General features: G+C 44.1%; 1 protein-coding gene across 1 annotated transcript in view; it reads right to left on the bottom strand.

Moving 5' to 3' along the window:
- Positions 1–15,125, bottom strand: part of LOC119441747 (dedicator of cytokinesis protein 9) — a 122,898-nt gene that overhangs the window by 78,130 nt on the left and 29,643 nt on the right. Inside the window, exons 11-20 of the mRNA XM_037706355.2 lie at positions 14,327–14,563; positions 13,041–13,246; positions 12,099–12,106; positions 10,402–10,513; positions 8,873–8,958; positions 7,943–8,136; positions 6,927–6,992; positions 6,410–6,502; positions 5,188–5,345; positions 3,413–3,500 (exon numbers count right to left, since the gene is read on the bottom strand). Coding sequence (XP_037562283.1) covers positions 3,413–3,500; positions 5,188–5,345; positions 6,410–6,502; positions 6,927–6,992; positions 7,943–8,136; positions 8,873–8,958; positions 10,402–10,513; positions 12,099–12,106; positions 13,041–13,246; positions 14,327–14,563 — 1,248 coding nt within the window. The remainder of the gene's footprint in view (positions 1–3,412; positions 3,501–5,187; positions 5,346–6,409; positions 6,503–6,926; positions 6,993–7,942; positions 8,137–8,872; positions 8,959–10,401; positions 10,514–12,098; positions 12,107–13,040; positions 13,247–14,326; positions 14,564–15,125) is intronic.

Below are 15,125 nucleotides of genomic sequence, written 5' to 3'. Positions count from 1 at the left end.
GCCATGTTAATTGTGGGAGTGGGCCAGGTCGGTTTTGAACGAGGGTCAACTCAATTTTCAAATTGGGCAAAGTCAATTTTTCGGGTGCGCCAAGTCAATGTTGAGAGTGGGCCTCGTCGGTTTTGAACGTGGGTCAACTCAATTTTTGAAATTGGCAAAGTCAATATTTTGTGTCTGGGCCAGGTCAGTTTTCATTGAAACGCGACATCATCAATTGGTCACGTGGGTTTTGGTACCATCAGATGTTAATGCCAGACCCCAGATTTTCTGCTTCATAGGGCATAGAGTGCTTTCGCATTAAAAAATTAAAAGCAGGAGAATAAGTACATTGCATAGCCACTTGTGTTCTACAGCTCCGACCACTTGCAATGTAACTGCTTATAGTGGAGTACCGAATATAACAGTGCAAATTTTTTTCTCCTATTTACCCTCCTACGAATTCAGTGTATACACATGCCACTTATAATATCAGCCGTGCAAGGAAGAATACCAATTAGCTATACTGCAGCTAGCGTTGCAGACACGCGGGACAGCGGGCACGCTTCACGATGAGGTGCACCGGCACCGGATGGGAGAACGAAGAAGGCAATGTAGAGAAGGAGGACACACACAGCAAACAAGCAAGAAGCAGAAAAAAGAACAATGCATCTGCTTACTCCAGTGGCAATACACTGTATGCACTCTGTAAGTCACATGATAAAAGATGCTCTGCGGAAGCATGACAGAAGCTGCGAATGTGTGGGGACTGCCTAGGCAACAGGCAGTCCCCACACATCAGGCAACAGGCCTCTGCTCATATCTCCAAAATCAAGCCACGCACACCAATTGATCTCGGAGGCCATGCTGTGCTCCAGCCACTTGTCAGCAGCGTGCACTCTGCACCGAACTCCACACCGAATGCATGCACATTCTCATTCTTCAGCTCTTTATTTGTGTGCAGAAAGTAAATATGTTCCTCTTTTGCATTTTCTGCTGTGTTATTTTGCCTGTTTCATGAGAAGGCCGAAACGTTGGTGATCAGACGTGAATCTTTCAAAGTTTGGAAATTTAAAAGGATGCAAACATCCTGGTCGCATGCTTCAATCGTTGGATATCACAGCTGCTTAGTACACAGGTTTTGCCCTGTGTGCAGGCTTGCAAAATAGTTTTGGTTATAGCACTATAGCACAATACCGCTACAACGAAATTTCCGCCACAACGAAGATTTTCCGATTTCCCGTCAGGTGCCCATAGAAAGGAAAAAAAAAAAAAGAAGTCTTCAAAGCGAGGGCGTTTCATTCGGTATTTCCACTTCAACAAACTTTTCAAGAACAAAACTGGGTATGAATTGAAATTGGAACTGCCGAGTAGTCAAATTAGAAGGCCCTTCCAAAGCTGCGATGATCGTATGTCTGCTTGAATGTGGTTTTCGTGAACGAAATCAAATTCAAAGTATCGATGCACGCCACTGCAATCCATAGCCACACTTGGTCATCACGCGCCTGCGCGAGCCTGCACGGGATCACCACAATCGCTGCCGTTTTCTTTGGTGTGTGTCCGGTCAAAATGGCTACGCCAACGAAGAAACATAAACATCTCTCTCTCAAGGAGAAGGCACATATGATCGCCGAGGCCGAAAGCAGAAGGAAAAATATTGCAGTTTCACCGAAAAGGCGAAGCATCGATTGTGATAGCAGATTAGTAGACAGCTATACGAACTAAGGATAGTAGTAGTTTTATCGGTCGTATAAACTTGTAAACATTCACTTACTAACTAAATTACCAAGCACAGTGTCACGCACGCACAGGTAAACATGAACACATCTCGCTCGATGACCGCAGAAACTCGGTGTCAACACGCTGGGGTGAGAAGGCGTGGCACCAGCAGCGAGCGAATTAACCTCCGTGCTGTCTCTCGATTCAACGCGAACTAAACGTCGAAAGCACAGTGCACACGACTCTACCGGCACTAGTTGCACTTTGCCCACATCGCAGATTGCTTTGACGATGAGGCCCACACGGGCACGCACTTTGTGCACGTCGCTGATTGCTTTTAAGATACAATACTTGTACAGCCGCTGTTGTCAACATAATGCCAACGTCTCGTCGTCTGGGGAAAATGTCAACCCGCTAGACACACTAACTCCGGTGACTGCTTTGAAAGTCATGGATCCTTTTGACCTGATCTTAAAAGTTATCAGAGCCCGCTACAATGGCATTGCGATGGCTCTTTTAACAGACTGTGAGAATCGCATAACGCCTTTGCTTGCCGTGAAGCGTAAGAAATCCAGGCTGACCGACTTCTGAAAATTAAACTTCTGGTAAGCGCAAGCTTGCCAAGCTTGCTGACTTCGTCATAAATACGCAATGAAATTGTGACAATTCAAACCGCTTCACTGCGACGGTGCATGTGCTGCAAAATGAGTGTTTCACCATCGGCCGAGCACGCATGTTAGTTTAGGCATCGGCCCGCAATGTACGAAAAATGCCGTAACAGCGGCGCGAAATGCATTCTCTCGTAAAGTTGACACTATATTGACCGCCTTCGGTACGTCTCAAACTTTGCCCCACGCCATCGAGAAGATTTCCCGGACGATGGTTTCGGTTTGTTCGCGGCTTTGCCGTTTGGCGTACGTATATACATACTAATCTCGCGTCAACGAAGTTCCGCCACAACGAAATTCTTCGCATGTCCCGTGAATTTCGTTGTAGCGGGACTCAACTGTATTCACTTCGGCGAGTTACGTTGTAAGCAGTCTAGACTATTTATCGAATGTCATCGTTAAACTGTGATCGTGCTTACGCAGGGCAAACAACATGTGCCTCAATATAGGTTGCCACAGCACTTTAGGTGCTTCAACTCGGGAGACAGATCAAATCTAGTGATTCATTGCAAAAGTTGTGGCTGCTACCTACACCTCCAATATACTCAAGGTTGTTGGCCACAGAAACACTAAGTGAAATGGTGGAAGCGTTGGCGACAAGAAATATTGGGCCTGGTTTGTACATCACTATTGTTTCATTGGCAAATTTCAAGAAAAAAGCTTCTTTAATGGTTAGAGGAACTTTATCGATGTCAGCAGCTTGGCTTACACATTGGGTACCTCAACACTACACTAGTAGTGGAGGGTTTTTGATGCTGCCTTACGATCAAGCTTCATGGCTGAAAGTACACATTTTTTTTAGTGATTTCCTACAAGCCTTCACAACTGCATACCCTTTTTGGGACATTGTGATGGGCTTATAAACTCTCAACCAAGTGGTTAGAGTCTACAACCTATGATAGTATAGAATCAACTTACACACACAAGTAATGTAACAACTAATGTAACAACTAATGTAACAACTTATGTTTTTATGCTTCAAAAAATTGTTCAAGGAAATCAAATGCAGAAATGAATGCAGAGAAGAATGTTACTCAGCGAAGACTCACTCCTTTGCCAAGGCCAAGAGGCTTGTACGAAAGGTATCCAGGTGGCAAATTGGCAGCAACTGGAAGCATGTCTTCCTCAATATTTAGCCTGCAAAAAAGCAAGAACACATAAAAGAGAAATCTGGGACATCCTGGACGCATGTCCAGTTCTTTTTGTTTTTTAACTTGGCACTTCTGCACACTAAAATGACTTGTTAGATACCACTAAAACTAAATCGATTGCCTCCGTTTGAGAAGCATTGCAAGCAAGGCATTGCATTAAGTGACATTAGCGCAATACTAGTACCTAAATTTTTTTTGCAATAAAATTGGAGTGATCAATGAATGACATGACGTTTTTAACTTTTCATAGCGTTCACAAAAGCAGACTTGTCCATTTCAGACACTGTGAAGACAAATTATCTGGTAATTTGAATGGTTCGAGAACTGCTGTTTGCTTTTCCATTTCTGTAGGCTTCAAAGTTTCGGTAAAATTAACAGACATCTAAGGTACCTCTATAGGTAAAAGGGATTGCCAAATGTGGCTGAAGATCTGCTCAGCCACAAAGTTTACTTGTGCCGTACTTCCAAGAATAGAATGCCTCAGGGGTTTCAATGCACAAAGAGAGCTTCCATTCCAGGGTTACAACAGTTCCTCAAAATTTTAACAGCGAGGCTGTTCTAGCTAACCGTAAAAAGTGGCGTCTGCTGTCGCAATACCTCACCAAGCTATGACGTCACTGTGTTGCCTAGCAACCACCTTGCGGAGCGGCGTGTGCCTCGCCTCCTCTCCGTGCCGTGCACATGTTGCCTTGACATGGGACGTTAAGGCGAGGGAAGGAGAGCATGTGCGCGGCGCGCGCAATGCTCGGGAGAGGGGAAGAGAAAATTAGAGCGAGATAGAGAAAGAAAGAAATTGTAGCGGCACCAACGAGGCAATGCGCAGAGCTGCTCCCAACGCCGCCCACGTTGCCTAGCCACGAATGCGCCGAAGCAGTAGTGATGATGTCACCTTGCGTTGCCCAGTAACCGCCCGCGCAGGTGCACACTCGCTTCGCCCAACACAGACACAGCTCCTGTCTGCATCCATGGCATACCAGGAACGATCTCGCTCGTAGGCTCCGACACGTCCAGCGCTAATCATGTGAAATGTCGCGAAAGGGAAGGTACCTCCAAAAATGATCGCCCGAGAATACCTTCCCTACATGTGTAGTTAAGTTAAACCAAGTTAAGACCTAGCAGCAACCATGTTAATACCTAGCAGTAGCAGCCAGTAAGACACTTTTGCTGTGCACGACCGAGTGCAAATTTGCCCGCTTTTTTTTGGGGATGCAAAAATGCTTTAGATAACAAGTAACTGGTTTTGTCTGTTCGACACTGGCATTAGCAGCCATAAAGAGCTGGCTGAGAGATAAGCAACTAAAGTAGAGTGGAACATCAATTAAGAAACTGATTTCTTTCTTCTGCCTAGAACAGTTTCATAGAAGACCCTGTGTCGGAAAACTGATTTTACTGCTCAGAGACACAGATATTGCTTATACTGATATAGAGACATAGATATTGCATACTCCTTTCACGCCTCTGCAGCATCTGAGCATGGCACAGGGATGAGGATGTGGATTGCAAGGAAGAGGAAGTGACGTGTAAGAGTTTCCTATTCGCATGCAGCTGGTTAGAAGAGTCAACCACTGCAATAAGTGAAGTCGCTATCATGAATCTCTTGGTGCAAATGAGGATATAGCTATCAGTATCCTCTCTTGGCTAATGATCACAAAAAAGGCATGGACTGCACCAACCTTCCCTTGTTGAATAGAGGTAGCCAGGAATAGCCAACAATGCTCTCAATAGGACCTTCCTTGCGTTTGGCGCCCTTGGCAATGTCGCAGCTCACGTGGTAGAAGGTAAAAAGAAGATGGTGTTGTTCGTGCAATTCCACAGGGAGCACAACCTTCACCTGAAGAGAACATATGGGAGAAATGATTGTTAAACGCAATACAATTACAGGCCAGTCGATGGTGATTCATACTATGCAAACACTTGCAGTACAACTAATTTCCAATTTAGTAAATATTCCTTTAAAGAGCCCATTTTCTTTTCTTTCTTTTTTCTTTCTGCAACACTGGCACATTTCAGTAACAGAATGTGTTAGTTACAGAATGGATTTTACTTTGAGAAATTTCATTTTTCTTCCCTAGCACCTTGTGCCACGCGGAGGGCCTGTGCGGTCGGGGTGGTTGGGGATGAATTTCTCCGCGACGGATGCCACGGACGACAAAGCTTACGCCGACACCAACGTTGGATTTTCTGCAACACGGGGCCCTTAGGGCTGTCGCATTAAAAAGTTTGCATCTTGTGGTGCACACAGCAATGCTTTAAAGGCCTCTGCCAATAAAAATAAAAACAGGGCCAGGATAATGGAATGATTCTATTACAATGTTATTCCTTTTCGCACTTCTTCAATGGTCCGCGTGGAGCTGCATCTGCATTATCCCTGGAATTGGCGAGCCGTGAATGGTGAATAATAAGAAAGCAATCCTTGCATTATACCAGCCCAGGTTTCTTAATCTTCAGCTATCAGCTCTACATTCCCCAATTAATAACATGTTCGAACTGCTGCACTAAGCTGTAATGGCAGAAATGTGCTATATAAATTTGAAAGAAAGAACTACTTAAATTTATGTGTGATCAAATCAAACTGATTTTCCCACACACGAAACAAAAAATTTTGAACAGCATGTAAAAGAAACCAGTAAGGGCAAGGAGAAAGCAACAGATAAATAATACTAAGGGCTCTGTAAATTAAATGCTGTACATAAAACTTCTGAAAGCGCAGTTCACACTGGTTAACGCATATAGCCAAAACTTATTAATGGTGTTCCTTATTCTTGTGGAACCACAACTAAATGTTTCATCACACAGTGCAAAAAGAAAAGAAAAAAAAAGATAAAGGTGCGTTTTTTTTTTTTCCCCCTCATGTGAAGCACTGAAGAGTCACAACATGAAGAAGAATTCCCTTACCTCCTCATAAAAGTCGGGTGTGACACAATGATGTGTCACAGCCGTGTATGACTGCGAGACGAAAATGGGCTCCCCTGGTCGACCATAGATGCACTGAAAATTTGCACACACAGTCAGGGATATAAACAAAAAATCAGCCATAAAGTATGCAATAAGCTCATGAAAGAGTTAATTGTACAATTTGTGCAAAGGAAATTCTGCACGACTTAAGGCAGCTAAAAAACACCAGCAATACAACAGCGATACACTTTTGCAGCAACAAAATAAACCCACAACAATGCTAAAAAAATCTACATAACAGGGCACATTGCACTCTGACATCAGATTAGAAACACAAGATAATGGCTGCAAGATCATTCTCAGTGCAAAAGAACAATTCAATGGCCTAGCTCGCCTTTTCAACAAGAGACCAAGCTGGACGACACATCTCATATCTGGGAAAGGTCAGTGCAGCTGTCATTCACAATTGCCACAACACAGTTAGGGTTTAAGTCGTATGATTGGATCACTGACTCACCTTCAGTGGCTTTGTCCCTTCATCATCCCTGTCCCTGAGCTCCACACAGCACGATATGTTTCTTGCCTGTACAGAAATTCCATGGACACGTTGGGAGACATCTTCAAGGGATACTATATACTGTGCAAGTTGACAGATTTAGAAAGATCAGCATGAAATAAAGAACTCCAGCGACTCTTACCCCCTAACAATAATTAGTGTAAACAGGAGTCTGAAACATGCAAATGGGATACAGACTATAAAGCCCAAAGCTAGTGCATGTCTATAAACTTGAAGGTGAAGCCACTGCCCAAAGCTACAAGGTAGTGCAATCTTTGAGAAAGTCCTCCAGGCAGACACGTTCCCACCATTACTAGTACGTCACAAATTGCACTTCTTTTCAAGCTTCTGCAACTGCATTGTCTTCTTCCTGGCATTTTCAAAGAGCCATCCCTCCCCCCCCCCCCCCATCTGCTTCTGGATTGCTCCTCACAACCTCCTCGCATCAATCGTACCAGAGCTGATTCCCATCTTTCAGTTGCTGTGCATTGTTCCTAGCAGTTCCAGGAATGCCCCTGCTACAAGCGTCAAGAGCATCGGCGCCACAGCACAAACACACCTAACTTTCATGGTGAATCTGGACCCACAGAAGCTACTAACTGTACCTAACAAAAAAAAAAAAAAACAAGCTCATGGTGCAGAAGCCATAATGTCAGCAAAAATTTTTTCATGAAAAGCAGAATGCATTTGGCAGTGACTGAGGAACCAGCATTTACATGTGATCATATGACATGTAAATGTGTTGATGTTATGCAGTAGAGTGTTGTCACATGCCATTTCAAACAGCCCATGCACACTGGCTTAAAGATATAATTCCTTGAATAAGAAATAAAGCATGTTTTCATCCCTCTGAGACATAATCTTACGATGAAAGCCATAATCTCAGGGCGCATTCAAGACAGACTCCTGCCCCTTTAACCCCTTCGTCAATTCTGAGCACCAGAGGTCAAGAAGCAACATTGCCATAGCTAACGTACCTTGGCGAATGCCTTCTGGCTGTCGTACTTAAGGCTCTTGGGGTAAACATACAGGTGGTTGAGGTAAGAAAAGAATGGATGACTGTCGGCTGCCACGTCCGTAGGGAACTGCTGCACTTCGAGTGTGGGGCCTTCCCTGGGCTTGGGAGGCATCGGGAATGGCACTACAGGAACCAGAGACGTTGTCAGGGAGTCTGCGGCAAAGAGAATTAAAACAGACTGTCTTTCAGGGATGGTAAAAACGGCATTACACTCAGCCAAGCAGTTAGATGAGCTAAACAGCAGAAAATCTGAAAAATTATACGATTACCAATTAGTACTTCCTTGAACATTAAGTCATTTTTCTAATCTGCCAAGTGCAGTTCCCCCCACTGTGCATTTGCCCAACTGAGGACAGCACTGGTCATTGTTGAAATGAAGACCTAGTGCAGACTGCACTTTGTCCACTTTGTATGAAATTTTGAACCTAGCACAAGTTTCAAGATACCACACCTCAAACCTGCACAGAAATTCAGTGGCATTCCATACATCATTCTCCCCACATGGCCTTCCTCTTGCACTACAAGAGGGAACTATGTGCAACAGCAATCTATTTCAAAAAAAAAAAAAGCTTTACCAGCATTGGATGGCAAAGCAGTGGGAACTATAGGATCCCAGATAATCAAAGATAGCTGCACTGTGGCACCACTTATGCTAATATCATAGTATTAATTAATAATGCAGATGCCAACATTGGGGAATAAGAATTTCGAAAAAGAAAAAACATTGCATTGCCATTAAGTAAATACAGCAGATCGATAAAACGGTGAAGCACTTCGTTTCTTTTAACTATGCACAACCATGCCTCAGCATCCAGCTGCAGAATGCTGAATGGCCTCACAATGCGGAGCAAATTCATGGAGACAAGAAGATAAAATAAACAGCACTCACTGTCAACAGTCTCATCAGGTCTCAATAGCCTCAGCGAAACCTTGATGTGCCCTGGAATCACTGTGAAATGTTTCACTTTCTCTGGCCTACAAGAAAGAAGAATAAAAACTAAGCAAGTGAGAAGATGCATCCTGTAAATACTACAATACTTAATGGATGCTAAACTGAGCAGACAAAATCTTCAAGAAGACATCTGAAAACACAGTACAGTTGACTTCCACTAATTCGACTTAGAAAAGACCAACAGAATTGATCGAATTATCTGGTGGGTCAAATTTAGAAGCAGAAAGAGAACGCAAACACACCGCTGCTTTATTTCGCACTATTTTCCTTGTTTTAACATGCCCCCACATCATAAGTAGAAAACAATGGTGCCCCTAGATGTACGCACTAGATTTCATAAGAACAATGTAGCATGCCTGCGATACTGGTAATCAGAAAAAAGATTGCACCTTCAAAGTTTAACTTCAAAGAATGGAAGTTTATGTGCACTTAATGTCCGTCATCGTGATTCTCAGGCAGATCTTTATTGCTGCGGGTCACATGTCAGCCTTTGTGCGATCCAATGTGTGATTCGACACTTCTTGAATGACTGCTGTCATCAAGAATGATATGGTAGTCCATGCCTAGGCAGAACCACTTCACCAGTTCTTTGTGCGATGCAAGGCACCAACACACTGAAAACACGTGATGAGGCTCTGCTGCTGCTAGCTTACCCCATAAAATAACTTCTCTTTTGAATGAGTTTTCGGGATGATGAAAGTGAGGCATCATTTTTACCGACCTATGTGAAAACTTGTTCTGTCACTATCTCATGATATCAATGGCGGTGACGATGGCTCTGACAATAGGCTATTGCCAATACCACAAACGCAGTTTCGCTTTCATACTCTGTTGTAATGTGCAGGCAATTCTTGGACCCGATCTCAGAAATACTCTAATTATCCACTGTGAGCTGCCATTTCACTTGAAGCTCTGCCAAGGGCAAGTCGAAAATTTTTGATATTAGATTACATGTCTTAGGTGCATTCAGTTTTGCATAGCACCACCAAGACTTCCGAGTACCACCAAGTTTTCCATAGCACCACCCCCACCATCGGGATCAGGTGCAGTGCTGCTAAGTCAAGTTAGAATTATCTTGCGAGGCACCAATTTCATGGTCAGAATATTTACTTGTCCCGTAGAAATGTACAGGTGCTGGCCAGAAGCTCTGGTTAGGTTCAAAATTCAATGAAGTCAGCCAAGCTGTCTTTTTCATGTTCAAATGAAATGCAATTATCTTTTTGTTGTTGGACTGCTCACCAATGAGAAAAGGAAATAGATGCTTATTGGGAGGTCCTTTTGTGTTTTCACAGTGACGGCCCCATTCTTATGTTTACATAATTCTTTTCATCCGTAAGGGCTGTTCTCAGTAAATGTGATGCTTTAACCATTTCAGTTACTAACACATGAAATGTCCAAATGTCACTTTGTTTTAAATTCTTATTTGCATCCAGTGTTCCATCCAACAAGAAAAAAAGAAAACCTACCTCTTGAGGTCGCAGAGGAACTTCAGTGTGTCTTCTTCAGAGAGTTTGGCACTATCCTGCCGGTAGATCTGCCCAAACTCCATGAACTTGTCCAACTCATTGGAATGACGGACTGAACAGAGGTCTGTAGTAGCAGGAGAAGAGAAGAGAATGTGGTTGTGGGAGGCACTTAGTAAGACACATGTCATGTGTACTGAAAGAGGAGTTAAAGCAACACATGCACAAACAGTGTCCAGTACACTATCCCACAAACCACATGGAATACAGCAGAAGCTTGTTGATACGGTCCCGTTATGTATGATTTCCAGCGCCATTGGTCGCGATCAAGAACACAAAAAATGACCCAATAGAATTACGCTTATCTTTTTACTGGTTTATACGTTCCCGGAAAACACGATTTTTCGGCACAAATGTTTAGTACATTGCCAAACTGCGATCGTATATGTTTTCTGGCCATTAGATCCCATGTAAACAAGAAAAGGCGCAAGGCGCCCGTCGCACCTGCTTCCCCACAATACTCGCCTACCCGTCTCGCGTCAAAACACCGGCACGCACCGTTTCTTATTCCTGTACCAGCAAATCTCCTCCTGGGTCGTCACACACCTCATTCACAGCTACCAGCTGCCAAACCTATTCACATAAGCATCTTCACCTATCTCTTTTACAGCACATGGGGCATAGTGCCGTTGGTAGCGTACTGTCCGCATTTAGTAGGCGATAATCAAAATGCACTGCCGTTTCCTGCGGCAGGCGGCATGACTTGAGCATCACGTTTTGCTTCGGTGGTATCCAGCGTCGCCCACCAGCTCGATTTCGTTTCGAGTTTCCCGTCGCTGTTTTAAAACACCACACAATACAAAAACAACACAACGGATCTCTGGCCGCCTGAAGCCCCACCAACTCAACACGCACTCCTGCACAACGATTTGCACAACGCTTTGCATTACGTAGTCGTCAACTACAGCTGAGTGTGTAAAATTTTTTAGTTATTTCAAATTGTACGTTTTCTTGGTTAGTATGTTTTTTTCTCACATTTTTTTCCGAAATGTATGAGCGAGGTTCTACTGTACTATTTGAAGGGATAGTAAAGGCAGACACCTATGTATAGTATATACTCCATCTCACAAGTCATTTGCAGCACTATGGAAGCAGCAGGACTCCTTAAACCAATAGAAAGACTGACTGCCATTCAAGATGTGCTTATCCACACCACGTCGTCTGCCCAGCAGCTGCAGAATTTGCAGCATACGACGTGCATGCTCAAAGGTCCCAACAAGACACGTATCATTGTAATATATCATGTACCAAGCAAAAACAACTTTATCTCTAATACTGCCACTAATCAGACAGTTATGCCCAGAACTATATTTCACTGTGCAAGGATATTGCCTGTGTACGCCTCATATATCCGGCAGCGTGGCAAACGACTTGCGAAATGGAGGATAGAATGTTAGTTCACTATTTTATTTAGAAACCTCACAAATGTTGTTTTGCGCCATGAGTTGACTTAGTTGTAGAGAAAATCGCAACCAAAGCACAATTTTTCTATTCATACTGGCGATAGTGATTCAAGTTCTTTTAGAAAGCTACACTGGCAATTTTCTTTTTAATTCTCTCTAACGTGAATCTTTGAGGTCATGTCCAGTCAAGCCGGATTTGAGTAGCAGGTACTTTCAAAGAGAGGACTACGCTCTCACAAACAGCACTGATAGAACAGTATGAAGACGTAGCATTAGTAATCAGTTCTTCTGTAAAAAAAACTCAACTCTGGCCAAATTTAGTCTTTTCTTATGCTGAAATGCAACAATTTTTCAAGCGAAGCTCATACTGTTTCACTCGTGTCGACGTTGGTGTTGGCGTAGGAAAAAACCCAAGCCGCGTGAAAATACAAATTACTCGCCGGGCTGCGGAATCGAACCACCAACCTCCGGGTTGCTAAGCAATCCAGCTACTGTCGGTTCATTATATGCACCCTTTAAAGCGGGGTTTTATATGCATGAAGAAGTAGACGTATCGCCTGCAGCTGGCGTGTGCGATCACGCCATACCACCAGCCAATCACAGGCTTCCCCTCCCTCCGGAGGAGGAAAAGGGTTCGCTCGCCTCGCGCCCGCCGTTTCCCGCCAGTTCAGGCCCGGCAGTCGGATGGGGAGGCCGGGTTTGGTTCGTTCTGCCGAATAGCAGGCCGTGTTGAAGGAACGGCAGCAGGCAGCGGGCCCGTGAACGTCTCAAACGCTCAAAAAACTAACAACCCCTCCCCTATGGTTGGACAAGCTTTGCGTGCACCCCTGTTCCTGGCAGAAAAGGGGTTTTAGGTTTGTTTCTTTTTTTTTAATAATCAGGGGTTGACTACAATTCACCAATTACAAATGGGTCATGATCCGTTATAGAAGCCGGTGCCGCATTTCCCCAGTAACGGCAATAATCCTGTTTTAAGTCTAAAGCCAATCTCTCCCTTTACGAACAGCTGCGAGTGGTAGAGGCGACGCTTCGAACATCTTGTAGCCTGATCTGTAATTCTAGCTTGATTTCATAATCGCTTTTAATGCACCTTTAAAACCAACCTACAGATGCTTGTCCCAAACAGATATTTCAACCAGAGAAAAGTGATCTCAAAGCTATCAAGTAATAGGTGCTCACTTGGCGGCCCACGCAAAGGGCATGCGGAAATGGTCCAGCCGCTGGCAGCACAGGCGAAACATCTTCTGGGCCTTGGTCCCTTGGCGGCCATCACTGCTGTGCCGGAGGTAAGGTTCCGAGGCCTGCGCTATGCTTCCCTGCAGTACCTTCTCCACCCGCACCACCAGGAACAGCTCAGAGTCCGGACGCTGAACCATGAAGACAGCCTGCAGGGCATGCAGCTATGTCAAGCCAGGTGAATACAACCTTAATGCAAAGCATTCTTTGCCTCATCCGAGGCACGTTGCGGTAGGTTGGTAGAATCCCATCTATCCACGTTTCAAGCCTCTTCAATAAAAAGAGAATTCAAGTGCCCAATGGTGGGATCAAACCTGACACAGTTGCCCAATGCTCCAACTGTTAGGTCACCCAGCTCTTTGAGACAACTGGCAAGTTCATCACGTCGCAGTGCACAAGCGAGGTCATTTCCACTCACACCAGTTTCCATCCGGTCAGACTTACCCCTGTCTATCCCGTGCATCAAGAGCGGGAGCATTGCGGTTTCCTTCATTCTTGCCTCATGGCAGCTAACACTTTAAGATGCTGTGTTAAACTGCATCGCCTTTGGGATTGGCCCAGATTCCTGTCAGTTCCTTGTAACATACAACGCTACAAAGACGCTGTACAACATTGTACCGCCTTCAGGATCGGCCCAGTTCGTTACGAAACAAGCTTTACCGTTTCTTTACGGGAATAAAAGTAAAACTGTCATCATGCCACTGCCGTCATCCTGTCGTCGTCGTCTTGCTTCTGTCGCCACAATGGCTCATGTCACATACACAATTGTTTGCTTTACACAAACATGTTGATCCATTTGTAACTCTTTGAAGAACCCCAAACTATGCTGGATCGTCAGCTACTTACAAAATGCGTCGCATAACTTTGATTCCCATTGTGCAGGACCTGCATTAATCTTTTACCACCTGAGGTTTTTTTAAAATGTGCAAACAAAGCACGATGCATGAACGATTTTGCATTTTGCCCCCATCTGAATGCAGCAGCCGTGACCAGAAATTGAACTTATAAGTTGTGATATCATGCTTGGCATTATAGTCACTGAGTCACCGTGGTGGGTGGCAAAAATTTATAGCAACCGCTTGCTGTAATAGAAAATAAGAATTCATACAAAATGCAACTTGCTGAATTTTGACACTCATGCAAAGTGCGTCTGGACCACTATGCCAGCAAAGCAAGTCAGTAGAGTATGTCAAAAATTTAAAAAGTAAGAAGGCCAGTATCATTATTACCTGTTGTGGAAATGCTAGCCATTCCTCTCCGAGCTCGCTCATTCCAGGTATCAACGCATCGTTCAGCTGAGTGCCTGCGGTCCCATTGGGAGCCGAGCCGCTGGTACTTTTTCTTCGCGTCGTCTTTGGCAGCATGTTGCGCATGTACGAGTTGTTGACGTCGAAGCGAAAATCCTCTGTCACCTTGCGCATGTGACGGACATCGTAGACAGCCATGGTAGTAAAGTAGGGTTCAACCTGCATATACAGAGTCACCGAACTATAAAACAACAAAACTGAGAGAGCAAAATCTAACATTCTCTGAGTCAGTGAGGACGACTCGAAGAACATTACACTGAGCAAAAGAAAGCACTGAAGAATGTCGATATGCCACTTTCTATTGAAGGTCGTCACATTGGCCCTCACACAAGAAAAAGCTTGCAGATTTCTGTAATCTTTAGTTAAAAAGATAATAAAGAGCAACATTAAGTTTAGTGTATTATGGTTAAATATTTTTGGTACTGCCAGACTGCAAGACTATTTTTGTCATTCTGACACCTACGCATACTAATTTCTAGTGATGACAATACCCTTGCTTTGCATACTATGCCATCTTTAAATACCCATTATTGTCATGACAAGAAAATAAACAAACAATTCTAAACTGCGCTATTCCTATAAGCTCAAGGAGGCTCATGTCTATTCCCACTTTCATATTTTTGAGCACGGAAGGAATGTGGACCATGCATGGGCACCAGCAAAGCGTTAGGACATCAAATGTCACACTGGCACATTATGCATTCCATTTTCGTAACACTAA

The sequence above is a fragment of the Dermacentor silvarum genome, chromosome 2 (assembly GCF_013339745.2).
Source record: "Dermacentor silvarum isolate Dsil-2018 chromosome 2, BIME_Dsil_1.4, whole genome shotgun sequence".
Classification (NCBI taxonomy): domain Eukaryota; kingdom Metazoa; phylum Arthropoda; class Arachnida; order Ixodida; family Ixodidae; genus Dermacentor; species Dermacentor silvarum.
The sequence above is the reverse complement of the archived record's forward strand: the minus strand, read 5'-3'. Positions and strand labels throughout refer to the sequence as shown.